At 38.5% G+C, this 19,268-nt stretch overlaps 1 protein-coding gene across 1 annotated transcript; it reads left to right on the forward strand.

The window, feature by feature from the left end:
- Window positions 1-325: 325 nt before the first annotated feature.
- LOC127416070 (dehydrodolichyl diphosphate synthase complex subunit nus1-like) lies at window positions 326-16,062 on the forward strand. The gene is made up of 5 exons (XM_051655189.1): window positions 326-853; window positions 1,921-2,052; window positions 13,022-13,174; window positions 14,029-14,128; window positions 15,033-16,062. The coding sequence occupies exons 1-5, from the start codon at window positions 505-507 to the stop codon at window positions 15,121-15,123; spliced, it is 825 nt and encodes a 274-aa protein (XP_051511149.1). The 5' UTR covers window positions 326-504; the 3' UTR covers window positions 15,124-16,062.
- Window positions 16,063-19,268: the final 3,206 nt, after the last annotated feature.

Raw genomic sequence — 19,268 nt, forward strand, 5'->3', positions numbered from 1 at the left:
TATAACTTGAAAATCTGAAAATGTATATTTAAAATACAAAAAATACATTAAGGTTCATTAATTTATTAAACTTACAGATATTTCATGTTCTCATTTTACAGTTGCCGGTACGGCAGCCAATCACATTTTACCATCTCACGTAAGACGAGGTCAGTGTAGAGCTAACTATGATATGAGACCAGTCCTCAGTCGTTCTTTTCCTATGTATTACTAGGACGCGATCTACGTCATAACTGATCCCTGACCAGCGCTTAGAGCGACACATTAAGCGCGATCTGTCAGCCGTCCAATCAGAGAGCTCCATGTCACACAGCAGCGGGTTCAAAGTGTATAGGTTGGCAGGATGAAGAAATGGCAGCCGGCACGCTGCGGTGTTGGCAGTGACCAAAATGGCACATTCTTCAATATATTATCGCTCACACCTCTACGGCTGGCTTTAGCATGAGGAATTTACTTCAAACGCCGATAGTATTTAATAAAGAACGCGTTTAAGGACTGTAAACCATGGCCATACTGTATGAGGTGGCGTGGCGGTTTTTACACGCGCTGCTTCATCTCCAGCGCGCGCTGTTCACTTGGTTCCGAGTCCACATTTGGAGGTGGAAAAGGACTTTGGTGGGGATATTACTGCCCCTTGCCCTCGGGTTTCATAATCAGAAAAAGACTGCACTCGTGGGCAAACGGATCAGCCGTCGGGTTCGCTGGTCAGCTGATGGAAGGACGTTAGAGAAGCTGCCGCGTCATGTAGGGCTGTTGAACACTGAAGAGGAGATCCACTATACTGACATTGCCAACCTGGTGGTGTGGTGCATGGCAGTGGGCATCTCATATGTCAGTGTGTATGATAATCAAGGTAAAGACTAATCGGAATTCTTGTGCATTGAATTCATATGAATGAATCATGGATAGGGAAGTGAATTCCAGACAGTCACCTGCTGTTTCTTAAACACTCTTGATCAAAGTACAAAGTTGAAATTACACTTTTTATTATGTGGTTTGTGGTCACATCTTTATCAGAACGTCAATACCTTAAAAATGTTTCACCTTTGCCTACATGGTTTGTGTGGCTTGTCTAACATGTATTATTATGTAGCAAAATCAACTGATTTTGTGGTGAAGCTCATGAATAACTAACTGCTTTATCAAAATATATGTTATTATTTTGTGAGCTGAGAATCAGGGCAAAATAACCCAATTATTTGCAGTAACAAGCTTGTTTTAATCCTCAGCGTGGTACTGTAATACTCAAATTCTCAAAATGGCAGTGAACATTAAAGCTAATTTCTCCTTTTATTATAAAAGTGGATGGGAGGATGTGTCTGTCCTATTTCAAAACAGTCTGTTTCAGCCCAACATATTTCTCAATGGAAGTAGAGGGAGGAGTGGATATTGTATAGGCTATAACCTTTGACAGATGTTTTGTAGTTGTCAAGGTGTGGACACTTGCATAGAGATTCAGATTCATGCAGAACTAAACCACATTATATTCTCAAATCGAAGTTAACGGTTTGGCCTTATTTTTTGGCTAGAAAGTGAACTTCTGTTTTCAATTGATGTTTTGGCCACCATGTAAGTAATTCAATTGAGAATCACTTCCATGAATATCCCTCCAACGTTAAATGGAGATTAAAATACATTTCATAGACTCATATGACGTGTTCCTTATTTAGCCTTAGATATTTACAGTCTAAATTTGTCATCTGGGAGTGTGAGCTTGCTAACAACATTTTTAGTTTAACTTTTGCTATATTCAGATGAAGTTCAGTGAGTCCATTTTTCTTTTTCTTGTTTTTTTTTTTTTTTTTTTTTACAGTTTCCCCAAGTTGGTGAATGAAGAACAAAGTGTTTACTCTGAAACTTGTCTTTAGAGGGTGTGGGATATTATTAGACGTTTTTCTTCATTGTCATCTTGTTTTCCAGGTGTGTTCAGGAGGAATAACTCCAGGCTCATGGAGGAGATCCTAAGACAACAGCAGGAGCTACTGGGAATGGACAGCTCCAAATACACAGTAGAGTTCTTGAAGAATGGTATAGACAAACAAGAGCATCAAGGTGAGGTGCTTCATACCTGGAAAAAAAAAATTCAGTTGCTCTTTGTTTGAAACGCCCAGAGTGGGAAGAGTCTATACAAACAGGTTGGATCAGAATATTTCATGACTGCAGGTTTTGTCTCTTTATGATCTTGGTAATGGATCATAGTTGCTAGGCCTAGTTGTTATGACCTTTTGTCTCTTTTCATGTCTTTGGATAAGATTCTCTACCGACTCTGTGGATAAACATGGAAGCTTGTTTCATTGCATAGTTCTGCAGTCTGGAAAAGATTAGTTGCTGCCAGCTTCTCTGGTTAGGAAATGTTCTGTTTTTCCAAATATGCCTTGAGCAAGTCAGCTGTTGAATACTCCTTATGGAACCTAAACCAAAGCGGCACGGAGGCCCCGTTTACACCTGGTATTAAGATGCATCTCGGGTGATCCGTTCACATGTGGTTAGTCAGGTGAGACACATCACTGTTTACAGTTGGTCACTTAAATGTATCTCCTGTGACCATTTGTGTTGGATTTGGAGGGGAGAGTCTCTGGTTTCATGATGACATACAGTACATCAATAACTTTGTCAGTGTGTTACTGCGTGATAATGAACCACAAAAAGTCATAAAAGACAAAAAAAGTGCGAATGAGACCTGCACGCTCTTTCGCCCAGATGCTGCTGAAATTTAATCTAAACACAAATGGAAAATTTCGAGCAGAATTATCAATTGTTTTAGTGGATTACCTGTATTTACATGAGCTTCAGATGTTCGTGCTTCTCATCTGTGTTGATATAAGACACTAAAGAAGGTCCATGAAGTTCTCGTGTCTCCTTTTTAAATATTCCAATTGGACTGTTCCTTTTAAAGCCGCTTGGAACCCGCAAAGTTTAAACTCTTGTTTTAGTGCAGTGGTTGATTGACAGGTGATGGGTGGTGCTTCACTGCTGTCCGGGACGCATACAGGACGGATTAGCATTTACACCTCAAATGTGATGTGGTCGCATGAGTTTTTGACTACATTCGTATGTGGTGTTTGTGTTCCGATTTTAGACACCATTTAGATCTGTATTTAGCACTGACCACATACTGTATGATTGGATCACCAAAAAAAAAAAAGGAAATTGTTGGGGGGGCCTGTGTAGCTCAGCAAGTAAAGATGCTAACTACCACACCTGGAGTTGCAAGTTCAAATTGGGAATTGGGCATGCCTGGCTGAGTGACTCCAGCCAGATCTCCTAAGCAACCAATTGGCCTGGTTGCTAGGGAGGGTAGAGTAACATGGGGTAACCTCCTCGTGGTCGCTATAATGTGGTTCTCGCTCTCGGTGGGGCACGTGGTGAGTCGTGCGTTGATGCCGCTGAGAATAGCGTGAGCCTCCACACATGCCGGGTCTCCGTGGTAACGCACTCGACAAGCCACGTGATAAGATGCACGGATTGATCATCTCAGACACGGAGGCAACTGAGATCCGTCCTCCGCCACCCGGATTGAGGCGAGTCACTACGCCACCATGAGGACTTAGAGCGCATTGGGAATTAGGTATGCCAAATTGGGGAGAAAAGTGGGGAAAATCCCGCCCCCAACCCAAAAAAAAGGAAACTTTTTGAACTGTTTGAAGCAAAAGGAAATGCTGCAATAAAATAAGCCGTGGCCTCCCATTATACCGCTATACACCAGTTGCAGCATGTAGGCCAGAAACATACTTGATGCAGACTTTTGCGTACACTGATACATGCGCTTGGCCAACATGTTGACAATGCGTGGCCCGGTTGAACATGCATAACATGCGTTGTTTTGTTACTGTTGCGGTAACAAACCTCAGTACTCGAGGGGCGATATAGAGTTAGCTTTAAAAGTATGCGTCTTTAACCTCCTGAGACCCCCGTGTGACTGCTCTGTGCATTTTCCATTTCCCTTTTGATTTGTAACTAGTAGGACCTAACAAACAAGCAAAAAATAAATAAATAAAAAAAATAATAAATAAATTTCTAGAGCAAATAATTTTCCTAACAGCTGGACTAAGTTGTGAACTTTTAAGTAATACCAAGCTATAGAAAGTCAGATTTGTTTTCATCAAATAGTTTGTCTCCAGGAGTGTTGGTTATTCATGTTTTTGAGACATTTACATTACAGCTGATTTTCTCTAAAGCTGAATTAATAATTCTTATTAAAAGTAATGGCCAGCTTCATCAAATCACTGCAAACCATGTTAAAAAAAATTTTGCATTATAAAATTGTGAATCTATGTACTGATTATCATTGTTCCATGTCTGTCAAACATGTTGAGTAGTCCAAACATCATCTGCAGCCTGAAATGGGACTTTTGGTCAGATTTTAGGAGTGAATGCACTTAGCTGCATAGAAAGCTATAGGATGTCCCCTTGCTTCCTTGCTCCCTATTTAGTGAATGACTTAACCTCCAGAGTGCTGTCTGTCTGCACTGGTCTCAGAACTGTTAAAAATGCACCTTATTTTCCATCCTAACTCCATATAAAGCCTCTGAAAGCAACTTTTTTCAGCTTTTTCATGAATACATTTATTCTCAATGTGATGTATAGTAAATATATAGGAATGTATTTACTAATGTTAATAAATGGAACAGTGATAACAAAATAAAACAATATCAAAATGTATATTATAATGAATTGAAGTGACCCACAGATGTGTTGATGTTGAAAAATATTCAAAATAACTAACATGGTTTTTTCAACCTTTGAGGGAACGTGGTCCTAATTTCAACATATGTGGACTTGAATGGATTTTTTAAAGCTGCATATCAAATGAGACGCTACTCTTTACAACCAAACAGGTTTCAATCAAAGAACTTCAAAAGGTTTCTTACTAGAGGCACTTTTGTTGGCGTTGCGCCAGTAGCAGCACTTCCTGGAGATCAACTTCATGCTGTTATGTCACGTGACACGGTGCTCCAGAAGTTTAATCCTTAAATGACAGTGAAAGAGTCTTGCAAACAGTATTCAGTCTGGTTTAATTCATTTAAATTATGCGTTGCATATAGTGAAGCCAAAATACAACGTCCACACATGTGGACGCAGGGTTGCACGAGGTTAAACTGTGTTATTATTCAGGTAAGTTGCTATAAATGACTTTACCTTACTTGCTTAAAACTATTCACTTCAAACTGTTGCTCCGCCATGGCAGTAGTTGACTTGTAAGAGAAAACTCTCCGTAGAATCGGACAGTTCACACTAATGTCAACAATTGCACCCTTTTAGGTAATGTGTACTTGCTAGGGCTGCTAGGAGCACCATGACAACCGCCCCACTGCAGTGGTGGACTGCCGCCAGCGGAGATGTGCAAAAGATGCAAAGGCATCGACTTGGAAGATCTTGCGAAAACCTGAAATAAAGTAATGAAATAATAGCATATGAGTATTAGATGCTTTGTTACTGTGTTGTCGATTCTTCATGCTAGACACTGGCCTATTCACAACACGAGTTACACATAGTGCCCAACTTGTTCAAGTGCAGCTGTGCATTAGCTTTATTGTCTGTGCAGATACATGCAATTTAGTACAAGCTCAGTTGTGCATTTGCTTCATTGTCTGTGCAGATTTAAGTGGTAATATTTTATGTTGTTGATATAGCTGAATGATGTCATATTATATAAAGGATGCATTTGAAAAAAAGGTGATTAACCCACTAAGCGCTTCAGTTTATAGCAGTTTAGCAGACATTAGTTTAAACTGTCCACTTCTACATTGAATTTTCTCTTTCAAGTCAACTACTGTCATGGTCAAGCAACAGGTTGCAGAGAATATTGCTGAGCATTTGCAACTCAGATGGGGAAATCCTCAAAAAACTATGACTGGATCGTTTGTTTTATTCAAACAAGATTTTTCTTCTAAAATATTGTTAGTGCATTGGTAATATCTTTCAGTGTTCTTTATTTCTCATCATGTTTCTGTCAGCATTATGTTTTAAGTAGAATTGTTTAATTATCCTCATGATGCATGTTTTTACATTTCATCTTTGTTAACGGAATTAAAAAAAACTCCTCATAAATTTGTACATCAGTAATTGCGTTTACTCAGGATTATTACTATTTATGAACGTGTAGACTGTACGGCTGGAAACATTATCATAACCCCAGTGAGCCAAGGTATGACTGAAAGGCATTTAATTTGATTCTGATTACTGATATTTACTCTTGATAATAGCTAGAGCTAGTTTAGCTCTATTAACAGATTTTGACTTTCTGTAATATTTATAGTTGTTGATGTTTAGACTACATGTGACCATCACTATTGGTGCAATGACAGACAGACATTTTAAAACCAATGCAAACCATTTTTATTTATTTTTTTGTTTTATGATATTTTGGGTATTTTACGACTGTGTTTTAGTGCCACATAAAAAAAACTAAATCTACACTCTAAAAAATGTTTAACTATGGGACAGAACACATTTTAGGCTAATTCAACCCAGGTAGTTGGGTTGTTCATTTTAACACAGCAAATGGGTTGTTTTTCAACCCATAGGATGGTTTCATTTTTACAAAAACACTGGGTTAATTTTCTAGAAATAAATGGGTTAATATTTTCAGGGTTATTTTTATCCTTTCAAAATGTCAAATCTACCTTTTTTTCCCTTTTTCTCCCAATTTGGAATGTCCAATTCCGAATGTGCTTTTAAGTCCTCGTGGTCGCGTAGTGATTCGCCTCAGTTCAGGTGGCGGAGGACGATTCCCAGTTGCTTCCGCATCTGAGATCGTCAACCAGCGCATCTTATCACGTGGCTTGTTGAGAGTGTTGCCACGGAGACATAGCGCGTGTGGAGGCTTCACGCCATCCACCGCGGCAACCACGCTCAACTCACCACCTCCCCCACCGAGAACGAACCACATTATAGCGATCACGAGGAGGTTACCCCATGTGACTCCCTAGCAACCGGGCCAATTTGATTGCTTAGGAGACCTGGCTGGAGTCACTCAGCACACCCTGGGATTCGAACTAGCGAACTCCCGGGGGCATCTGTACCACTGACCTACCCAGGCCCACAAATATGCCACATTATAAAAAAATATGTCAACATGGTATCTCCTTTATTCTTTTATTAATAACATTTTTAAGTACATGTGCAATAATAATTACATTTTATCTCAAAGATTCAAGAGCTTAGAATAAAACTAAATCACAGATTTCATTTATAAACAGTGCTAAAGCATTCAAAACAAACACAATTTTATTTATTTAAGTTCAGGAAGCTGCCATTCAATTAACTTCTCCTGTACAAAGCAATTCATTCATGTATAATCAGGCCACCTGGAACATAAAAACACAGAGCTCCATTACATCAAACAGTTATTTGTATTTATGATGTATTATTAGACCATATCTCCTTATGTGTTGACTTAATGACATAATTAATTCTAGCCAGCACATTAATTCAACTTCAAAATATGATAAAAGCATGTCGATATGATCTGTGTCTGTCAACTACATTAAATCCTACTTAAGTCTTCAGTTTGACCTAAATCAGTCGTGTAGTAAGTGACGTTTTAGATTCAGAACGGCACATTTCACAAAATGGTAACGATTGATAAATAAAAAGACAGATACAAACCTTTATTTCACCAGAAAAAAATGCTCCAGTATATCTGCTTATGAAGTGCTGTCCCTCCTGAAGATAATCCAAAATGCCCGCGACAGATAACTCAGCAACTGGGTTGTTTTGACTCAGCACCGCAGTAAGACTTGAGGTGGGGGATGGGCAACTTTGACTGTTTACATGGACACAAGAAAGTGTTCAGAAATGTATTGCGAGAGCTGCTTAAGTGGTGTATGTTGTGCATGGACAAAAATCTTATTTTAATCATCTGAAAAAGCAAGAAATGCGCGTTTACATGACATCAATCGTGTGGCATGTACCTTCAGCTTAAAGTAAATCAAAGCTAATTAAGCTAGCAGTACATTTAACATTTAATGTCATGTAAGCTGGCCTGTTTTCGCACATTGTTGCATTTTTAATGTACAGTAATGGTTTTATATATAAATATATTGATACGAACCTTGTTTCTCCAAAAATTCAATAATCTGTCCGTGCTGAAAACCGCTGCCTCCACCTGAGGCGAATTCAAACAGCCCACGTGCGCATCAAGTAACTCAGCGCTGACTCGCTGAGTTGATTTGACCCAAGGAACTGGGCTGATGCATTGGGGTGGGGTGTATTGATTCAACTGTCAGTAAAAATGACCCAGCCATTAACCCAGTGGTTGGGTTACACAAAACTACCCAACAACTACCCAACACTGGGAAAATAACCCAATTAAATGACCCAAAAGGCTCAACCCAGCGTTTGGGTAGAAAAAAAATAACCCAGCTTTTTTTTTAGAGCGTAAGATTTCGAGAATAAAGTCATAATATTTTGAGAATGAAGTCAAAAAGTTGTAGCATTACGAGAGTAAAGTCGTAATATTTTAAAAATAAAGTCAAAATTACAAGAATAAAACAATATTTTGAGAATAAATTGTGAGGAAAGTAACATCAAACAAGGCATAAACATGCCTCATTTCTATGTAAATTAGGCTCATTGTAGATTGCGCTTCATTCACAAAAATTGCCTGCCGCAATTTAGATTTTACCACCATTAAAAGTATTGAAAAGTAGTAAAAGTTAATTTTATTTCAGAGATGTTTGTGAACATTTTCAACCCATCATATCAGCAGTAATTCATCAAACACTCATGAAGAAGGACAGCGTTATAGCTTGGCATATATCCAGATGCGCTGTGTAGTCAAGCACACATTTTTGCAGTTATTGAATTTATTCAGAGGAAGGCTACAGGTGCACAGTGGCTAGAACTGTAACCAGATGATCATTCATATTTACATGGGTCTAAAATTCAGTACTGATGTCCGTCATTTTAATCCTGTTCTTTGTGCATCTTTGCAGGTCCCAGCCAAAGAAACAAAACTTTAGGCTATGTGAGAGCCTTCATCGCGTGCATTCGTTACATGCATTTTTTGCGTCACTTTCATTAATTTCTGTGAAGTTGAGAACTATTTGAAACCCTGTCTTACTAAAGTCATCATTGTTTCTATAATTAAATTCTGTAATAGTTAATACATTTTGGCGCTTTGGCAAGGTTACAAACAAATCCCATGTTTGTCAGTATTTCCACATTGTTTTCATCTTGAGAATACAAACTCCTGGACACATTTACATACAAGCACCTTTGGACCGGACAGCTCCCATAACACTTAAATATACTTTAATGAGTGATCTGCGTGCTGGTTTGGGAAACAGCCGTTACCTTAGTTAAGATGATCGTAAACGCATAAGTTGCAACGTTATTGGGAAACCCAGACATGGTCTGCTTTTTTGTTGGTTTTTGCTCTAAAAACAATACTATAACTAAGGGCTTACCACATTCACTATGAATGAATTGTGCCCGGTAAATGCACTATTTATTAACACGCTACAGACCACTCTGTCTGGACTGTACGTGTCCACTGTGATCTAGACACCTAAATCATCTCTTAAATGTTCCGAAAAAGTGTGCTTGTCTACACAGTGCATCTGGATAGGCTATATGCCAAGCTATAATGCTCTTCTCTATCATTTGATCAGTTTTTGATGAATTACTGCTGATATGAGTTGAAAATGTTCACAAACATTTCTTTTAAATAAAATTCATTTTACTGCCTACTTTTATTTGTGGTAATAGCCCAAGGCTTTTTTTGTGAATGAAGCGCAATATACAATGAGCCTAATTTACACAGAAAGGAGCATGTTTGCGCCAAAAGGAATGACAATGCCTTTTAAATAGTCAAGACGCAGCACAATTTCAGTGCTGATTGCGCCTGCTAAAATAGATTGCGGGTGGTTAATGAATAAGAGGCAGTTTTTCTACTGTTTAGTGAATCTGCACAATGTCTTGAAATGGATCTATATAGTTCACAGCAGTTAAAATTATTTTTCGCTTCTTGAGTGCAAGCTTGTATCTCGTGCCTCCCTTGACAGGCGCCCACAGGTGTGCTAACTCCTGTACTAATGCATGCCTCATTCATGAACAGAGAGCTCTCATAATGTTATGACTTTATTCTCGAAATTTTTACTTTATTCTCAAAATATTAGGACTTTATTCTTGATATGGTAGATTTGTTAATTTTTTTTACGTGGCACCAAAATGGCATCGCTTAACGCCTCTAAGTAAGTCCTGCCTTCTCGCACACCAATTGGTCGATTATAAGAGGCTTGCAGCAACTATTGGCCAAATTCCTGCCTGTCAATCTTTCCACGAACGCGCAGAGCGCTGTTGTGTTCGGCATCAAACAGTTGCTTGACAGCAGCAGCAAATGACAGCTGAGTCAAACAATGCCCAAACGAATGTGCAAATTTACATTTCGTCCAGGTCGAGATCCGTGGGAACCAGAATGTATGACATGTACAGCTGGCACTAATGTGTCAGTTGCTAATAAAGGTGCAAGTGATTTAGAAGCACACATTAGCTCTGCGAAGCATAAAGGGTCAGCAAATGTGAAAGTTCATCAGGTAAATTAACAGACTACTTTTTGCGACCAGGTAAATTTATCACATTGCTTCATTTTCCATGGCCATTCAAAATAATAGTAATAGTAAAGGACGTTACGCTCATGGCATCAGATATTTTATTTTAGTACATGGACATTCAAAATAATGTTGGAAATTTGTATTTATTTATATATATTTATGTTATGCTAATAGATCTTTCACTGTCACTCTTTTGAACCCTATTATTCCACCCCAAAAAAAAAAAAAAAAACGAACTAGGTGGTTGCCTAGGACACCAATGCATAAACACCCTTGCCACAACATCTGCCCTAACTTATTTTGCATTCCAAACCTGGAAATAGAATAGGGTCCATTTGGAAAAGAAGTGGAAATGGAATTTGGAGGCTGGACACGAACCTGTTCACATGTATGAACACCAAAGCTGGATATGTCTGGAGCACATGGACTCATTTTATCCCACACAGGAAAAATAATTGGTCATTGCAGTCTTTGAGATTAAAATAGCTTTCCAGCGTTGCATTGGCTTGTTCACAAGGTGTGATATGATTGCTCAATTTACCTTGATCCCATCAAAGTCTCATATTAGTACCTATGAATCTAATGAGGTTTGCACACTGGATGTGTCTGGCAGACTACACATAGCATCCTAAAATTTGAAAGCATTGTTTCTATTAAGATCGCACACTGCCACCGACGCTCTGCGTCTGACTGACAACTCTCCCTGTTACAACATTCGGAGGCTGCTCCAAACTCAGATTTCTCTTACACTCACGCAGTTCTCCCTTACATTACATTAAATTTGACCCAAATCTTCAAGTGACAGTAACCTAGTTTCCATCCACTTTTCGCTCTGTTTTGTTATCGACAAAGTGAAAATGCATTAAAAAAATAAAATGTGCATTTGTTTCCATCCAAATGGCCTTTTATAGATAAAAATGGTTTGTGTGATGTCATGCTTGAACACTTTTTCACATTTGGTTTATCGCAAAAAAAATCTGCCCTTAAGCCGTTTCCATTCATAAATGTGTGTATATCGCTTTCGCCTCCCAGATGTCCCTAATTCTTTCCCAATCGAGGTTTTGGTAAAATTGGGAGAGTATTAAAACATTTCATTAATATTAGCCAGCTTACTGTCATTTTAATTTCACAAATAAATGCAGTCAGAAGAGGAGGAACTGGCATCAAATGGGAGCAGTTGCCCTTCTGATAGGACTGTAAAATTAGTTCCGATGTTGCGCCTGTCGCAGGTTGCCACTGGTTCCGACCCGAAAGCGAATCGTCATGACCCTGTTCAAGCTGGCAACCTGCACCAAGTAGTGCGGAAAACTTTCGGTCTTGGTATAAGGACCATCAATCGATGTGTATATGCTGTGTGCACCGCTATTAAAGAAAAATTGATGCGGTGTATAATCAGGGTTTACAATATGATACATTACTGATATTCAATAGACTATTTTGAACAATCATCTAATCTAAAGCATTGCCATCACAACTGCATTATGTCCCGTATATTTGTCCAGCAACTTTTAACGACTAACTGAACTCGATTATCATCTAAAATTAATTTTAGCGTCATAATGCAATTTACATGAAGCTCAGCAAATGTGATCCGAGGTAAAGAGGGTTAGATTTAAAATATTTAAAAGTTTTAAAATGTTCAAAAGCTCGTTTTCTGAAAGTGAACTCAGCATTGGACAAATAGTTCTGATAGTCTATAGTCTTGAAAAAAGTGTAGATCGTGTATACCTTGTCGTCATGATTAACACAGGCTAACAATTTGGGTAAATTCTGTCATGTGACAATATATTTTTGCATTAATGCCTATTTTCTAGACAAAGGGTTTCCAATCCGTTTTTTCACAACATTTGAAGTATCGACTGAGTTTATGTGCTAGAGTTAAACGGAAAAATATTATGTCAACACTTGTGAAATTTTAGCGATAAGTTTCGTTTCCATCAGCTACATCGGTAAACTTTATGATGCGCTACACATTTTGTAGCAAAAAAACCTTTGGATGGAAACATAGTAAATGATTGTTGACTTCAGCCTATACTAGAAAATACATTGTAGGTAATTTCTTTTTTTGGTTTGACAGCTTGAATACAGCTTAGGCTATAGAAGATTATAGAATGACATAATAAACATTGTTTCAGTTGCCAGCAACTTTTGTAATATTGGAATATTTGCATTATTTCTCCTGTACGATAACAGCTAGGTGATTCAATAAAATCACTAACCTGCAAACTCATTACTTTTTACATTCTTAATGATTAGATTTACTGTTTTGGATTGCCACCTACATTCACCATACTGAATATATTCTGTGTGTGATACCTGTGCCTTGTCCTATCCGCGATGCAGCCTGAATGTAACATAATATCTATTCAAAATGGAATACTGTAAGTATTTAAGGTCTTTAAGGTTTTTTTTTTCCACACTTGAATATACCCTAATGTCATGTTTCTTTGTTCTGTTTGCAGTGTTATCTTGTCAGTCAGTGGTAAAGGTCTTATCTCCAGACGATGGACAGCTCAGTATTGTCCAGGCAGCACAACAGCTCTGTAAGGCCGTCGAGCGGAAAGAGAGGACATCCAAAGACATCAATGTCACTGTGCTTGACTCATTACTCAGAGGTGAGCTGACAGCATGCTAGTCTGCTGACCGACCATCAGCACAAACTAGCAATTAATTATAGCGACTAAATGGCCATTCCTGTCATATAAAAGTGTCAGAAGAGCAATTCAAATCACACATCAGTAGAGGCTTTCTGAATCAGCCGAAAAAATATGTATACATATTCAGTAGTGTTAATTTTTATATTGTGTCTGAATCCGAGACCCCCGTTTCTTTCATGCTAAGCAAACAAACTTAGATTCAATGCAAAATGGAACCCAAGTCTACAGCAAAACATCTAGTGTGAAAATGGCATGTGTGTTTTGACAAAACTTTCAACAGCAGGGAAACACGTTTATGAAATCTGTCTCCTTTCACTGTTAAACACTGCAAAAAAAAATAATGTGCTGTTCTTCATGAAGCAACTGAGTGCTAATCTTTCTTTTATATCTATTGCTTAGATTACCATCCAGCAAGCTTAGAAGCCCCTTAATGACCCTTTCAAATATGCTATCAACTTGTGTAATATTGATCATTGCAAATAAGAATTTTTGCATTATCTCTCCTGTATGATTACAGCTAGGTGACTCAGAAAAATTATTCAGATTTTGCTTCAAATGTTTTGTGCTGGGATTCAGATCTGTGTGCCAGCACCCTGTGTATACTGTAAGTTCAGAACACTAGAACAGCTGTTTCTATGGTCTCAGTTCCTCGAAGTTAGTGCCTCTTTCTAAAAAAAAAAAAACATGTAATCATCTCAGTATCATAGACTCGTCCTTCTAAATCCTTCAGCCTTTACTCTTAGGCTTAAAGAGCTGTTTTTCCTTTCCACTCATGCTTGCTTTTTTTTTTTTTCTCCTCTCTCCCCATTCAGAGACAAAGAACATACCTGATCCAGACCTGGTGCTGAAATTCGGCCCTGTGGAAAGTACACTTGGCTTTTTGCCCTGGCACATCAGACTAACAGAGATTATGTGAGTATGTTTATATGTGGATGCTTTTGAGCAAGCACAAACTTTTTATCTCTTCAGAGTGTGTACAGAATACAGGCCAGGCCTTGGATTACAAAGTGTATGTGTTTCTGCACTTATTTGCATTCTTTAAAACATTTGTAGTCTTGCTGCGCACCTTCACTAACAAAAACTTACCAGACAGTATCATGGTATTACCTTGTATTTTTTGACATGTACCTTGGAAATGCCATGGTTTTTTGGACGTGGTTGTACTATCAGGGTTCCCATGGTCATGAAAAAACTGAAATATCAGGGAAATTTAAAATTGTGATATTCAGGCCTGGAAAAATCTGAGATTTCTATAGTGCATATCTATTTTTCTTGTTCTGTATGAACATGCATCAGTGCATATGCTGGCATTTTGCCTGTAGAGTACACTTGAAGCCTGTTGTGAGATTATCAACACAGATTAACCGATTAACGGCTAAACCTGTTTGTGCTGCCTCACTTATTTCAATAAACTTTTTCATATGCTGTAACAGTGCACAGGAAACTGCTATCACTTTTTATACCATGTGACCATCAGCGTAAAGCATTTATTTAATATAAGCATTGCAGAGGCTCATTAACAGAACTGTAAATCAGGCTAGCAAAAATCATGAAGAGAATATGCATTGTGTACAGCCTTAAGTGTTTTAAGTGTTAAGTGTTTCTCTGGAATTCCACTAGATGGCAGTGTGTCCTTGTGCTGTTGTGCTACATTATTTATATATTTATCAAACTTGATCCTAAATTCGGTTTCCCCTCCATACATCTTGAAACATTTATAATCTTCGAAACTATTGACTGTTTAATCTGGACTGTGTTTACGTTTGTGAGCTGTTATTTGATCTTTTGTTTCCCAACTATTTATTCTCTCTTGCAGTTCATTGCCGTCCCACATGGACGTCTCTTACGACGACCTGTTTGGTGCACTTCAGTTATATGCATCGTGTGAGCAGCGGTTGGGAAAGTGAGGAACTGTCCACAGAGAGTACAGAAGGAATTGAAAGAGAGAGAAGGGATTTTCATCCCTCTCTTCATGTTTACAGTACAAGCACTGGAGCGCCTGCAATCCGCCTGGATCAACTCTGCTTCTCTCTGTCTAGGCCTGCCAAGCGTCTCTCTGTGTGTATATGTGTGATTGTACTTGTATGATTGTATGTGTGTGAGCCTGTAACTGCACATGGAGCGGTGCTTTGGTCACTTGAAGGACACAGACGCTGCCCTACATTATGCCTACACGCCGGCCGGTCACAGAGAGGATCTCCATTTAGCCTGAAGAATGTTAGCTATGTGGTGTAAATTTACTGTAAATGTTTGCTTTTACAATAGCTCTGGACACATCCCTGGCGCTGACAGACTCATTCGAATAGGTAAGGCATGCCCACGCCTGTGCACTGAACTCTACGGTGTGGTCTACAATTGTGCATCTTGCATAGCGTGACTCTACAGCTTGCGCTGCGAGTGTTCGGAGAGGATGTACATTACAGAACTTTCAAAATTAACTTTCCGAATAAAAACGCTTTTAGACAGCTTGCAGTGCAAACGGACAAGAATTTTCCATTCGACAATATCCTGCATGCGGAATCTGTCTTATTCCAACATTATGCTCCCATCAAGGCTTTGCAACTGAGCTGGAATTGGATATGTGTGGTTTTGTGTGTTTATTTGTAATTGCGTTGTCTGAATGTGCGCTTGTGTGCCACAAATGACATTAATCAGCATTAAACCCTGAAGTCTGTAATTCTAAGAGCATACATTGATTGCTCCACATTGTTCCCCAAAAGCTCTTGCTGTTTGAGTTAGCTCATGGTGCTAATTATGTTTTTTTTAATTTTTTTTTATTGGTCATCAGTAAATATTGTTCCATTCTTATTTTGTTATAACATGTTTAAAGAATGTTTTTTTTTTTTCCTCAATCAATAGCTCTATGGATCAAAAACGTTTCTTGTTAATATTCCGTGAAGCCCATAAATGGTTGAAAATCCTTTTTTAGGCTTTACACCGTTTTGCTCATAACAAAACTCCTTAAAGAAATCTTGAATATGTAATTTACAAATCACCTTTGGCAGGGTTGTGTAGCAGTGTCCAGTGTGAATGTACAATAAATGTTACTGAAACCCAAAGAAGTTTGAGTCTAAGCTTGGTTGTATGCAACGTTTTCGGAGGGTTTAAAGGCATAATTTTATAAAAGCACATTAATTCTAATAAAATTTGTGGATTATTTAAATTGTTGTTTGTAACGGGTTCACACGATGGACAAGGAGGCAGCGGGAACTGGCTGAGCAGTCAACTTTAACTTTTTAATGACACAGATGAACAAAACACAACATAAAACTGCTTTCCAGCATAACACAAGCGCACACACACGAACACTGCTGCGTGCGTCTCTCTCTCTTGAACTGGCGTCCCCGGCTCCTCTCTATCCCTCTCCCAGCTGATTGGGCTGATTCAGCGCCGGGCATTCATTGTTATGGCCTGGCCACGCCCTCCTCCTCGTCACCTTGTTTTACTGCCATTTTAGGGTTTATGGTGTTATGTCGCCAATGCACCGAAGTTTATAAAATCTGATTTAGCTTTACGCAGAAAAGGTTAGTAAGATATTTTATCACACTAAAATCATGTTAACATGCATATTGTTTACGTCTTGTGGCTATACTGAAACAATATTTTAATGTTTATGGATTGGCCCAATTCACTTCCATTGTAAGTGCCTCACTGTAACCCAGATTTTATTTATTTATTTATTGAATTAAAGGAGGGTTATGTCATAATTGTTAAATTGTTCATTGTTGTGTTAATCAACATTATGGCACAAATGCTGTTGATTAAGCTTAATTTGTTTTGAACATGGAATATTCCTGTAATGTAAGCACAATCATATGTCTAAAGTGAATGTCAGCAGTGGGACAAAAAAGTAGATTTATATCAAAATAGCAGACTTGTAGTGTAAGTTCAACATAGACCTATTAATCAAACAACGAGAAATCAACTCTCGGCCTTTGGCCGAATAACATTAGTAGCTTTAAAGGTGCAGTATGTAAGATTCAGAAACTCTTGTTATTAATGACGCCTGTGGCCGTTAAGTGACCTGTAGCCAGCTACCCGTTGCTCGTGCTCACGTTCGTGCACACACTCCATAGGGATGCGAGCGAGCATCGGCCAAAACAATGATGTAATGTACAAAGAGACTGAATGTGATTCACCGGCATCATGCTGACAGATGAGGTAGCATAATTTAAATTACACAGTTATGATTGTTTTATTACAACTAAACTAAAACTACTGATCAGCTAACATAGCATACTGATACACACATACAGCTACATACTACCAAAGTACACCAGACAGTTTACTGTTGCACTGCACTGTTATGTTGCACTGTTGTATGTTTTGTATGTCATATGTTGTACTATGATCAAGAAACCAGCGTATTTGCTTAAATTTATCCTGTATACCTGACTTTTAGTATAAAGAGAAGATTGTTGAAATTATTTGAAAGTTAAGAAGCAAGGTAGCTTGCAATTCGTCAGCGTTAGCAGGCAAGATCTAGTTATAATTACACAGATCAATCCTTATGGCACTATATTTCACATGCTTTGCAGTTACGTAAGTTTACCTGTCCTATAAGAAGAACGCCAATTCAGGGTCGGTTTTGATCCCCAAAACTGAACGAAGGTCCCTCCAGGAATCAAATGCCCTGCCGATGTTCACTCTAGTTTTCGCTCGACCACGATCACGTTCCCACATAGCCAGACAGGATTCAGTAGATAAATGTTTTTTTTGTGTGTTTTTTTTTTTTTGGCTTACTCAGAGTTTGTGAAGGAGTCGGTGTTGTGCTGGGAGCCGTACGTTTGCTGGATTCCATCTCTAAGATAACCTGCTGTTGCAGTTTGTTGTCGCTGTTGAATAGCGGAAGAGAAGCTATTACTGTATGAGGCAAGGCTCTCGCGAGCACACATAAACGTCACATCCTTTGGATTTTCCCAGCAAAACCGACCCACTCCCTTTGCATGAAAATCAGTCTACAGGCTTTAATAGGCAACCTAGGAAGTCCAGGAAGGGCTCATTTTTTTTCAGTTGCATTTCAAGCCGTTCACACATTGGCAAAAAAAAAAAAAAAAAAAAAAGGCGAATATTACATGAAAAATTGTTACATACTGCATCTTTAAGTATCAATCTTTTATTATACAGCGACCACTAATCTTAAGTGGTTTTGTTACATTTCATAAATTATTTTAATTTACGGAATGCTCTCTTGACTACCTGAAAGGCTATTTATTGCTGTTATAAGCTTCAAGAACTATTTTCTTAATGCTGAAGTGTGTAATGTCTGCCTCACCGAACGGAATTGGAAAGATAAAATGTTTTCAAACAGCTTTCCGAATATGCAACCATCCCGCCCCAAACTCGCGCCATTTGCTGAGTCGATGATGATGTGTTGGGCTGGAAGGAAAAAGCATTTTTATAGAACCACAGAGATGGTGTTTAGTTTAAGAAAATTAACCTACACATGGCTTACTTTCAGTTGTCTCTGCATGTTAAGCTGGGATAGGAAAAAATATTTAACACTGGAAAAAGTTGCACACTTCAGCTTTAATGTGGTTTTTTGTTCTATTGCTTGCAATTTGCTTTATTCTTTATTTCTGACTCTTGTCTTGAATAATTAGGCTACTTGATAACTTTAAACAATATTTACTCTTAATAGACTATTTTGTAGAAGCTTTTATTTTTGTCACATTATACATAAATTTTTTGCTTATACAGTGAATTCTTTTTTTTTTTTTTTCTTCCCCCACATATCCCAGCTAAGCTGGGGTCAGAGTGCAGGGTCAACCATGATACAGCACCCCTGGAACAGATAGGGTCAAGGGCCCAACAGTGGCATCTTGGTGGTGCTGGGGCTTGAACCCCCAACCTTCTGTTCAGTAATCCAGTGCCTTAACCAGTGAGCCACCACTGCATTGAAATTAGTCCTGAGAATCGTCAAATTGCTTTCATATGTTAGCGAAATGGACATTTTAACTGAAATATAGGCCTACCCAAGTTAATCCGAATCTAACTGAATTGAGAGCTTGACAATCAGAACCAAATTGAATCAGGAATTCTGTATCGATAC

The sequence above is a fragment of the Myxocyprinus asiaticus genome, chromosome 25, assembly GCF_019703515.2.
Source record: "Myxocyprinus asiaticus isolate MX2 ecotype Aquarium Trade chromosome 25, UBuf_Myxa_2, whole genome shotgun sequence".
Lineage (NCBI taxonomy): Eukaryota > Metazoa > Chordata > Actinopteri > Cypriniformes > Catostomidae > Myxocyprinus > Myxocyprinus asiaticus.

What these genes read in the sequence shown, in the direction of transcription:
- LOC127416070 (XM_051655189.1), top strand. Translation starts at nt 505, where the DNA reads ATGGCCATACTGTATGAGGTGGCGTGGCGGTTTTTACACGCGCTGCTT. An exon ending in CAGTGTGTATGATAATCAAG is followed by an intron (nt 854 to 1,920) that starts GTAAAGACTAAT and finishes CTTGTTTTCCAG; the next exon opens with GTGTGTTCAGGAGGAATAAC. An exon ending in AGACAAACAAGAGCATCAAG is followed by an intron (nt 2,053 to 13,021) that starts GTGAGGTGCTTC and finishes TTCTGTTTGCAG; the next exon opens with TGTTATCTTGTCAGTCAGTG.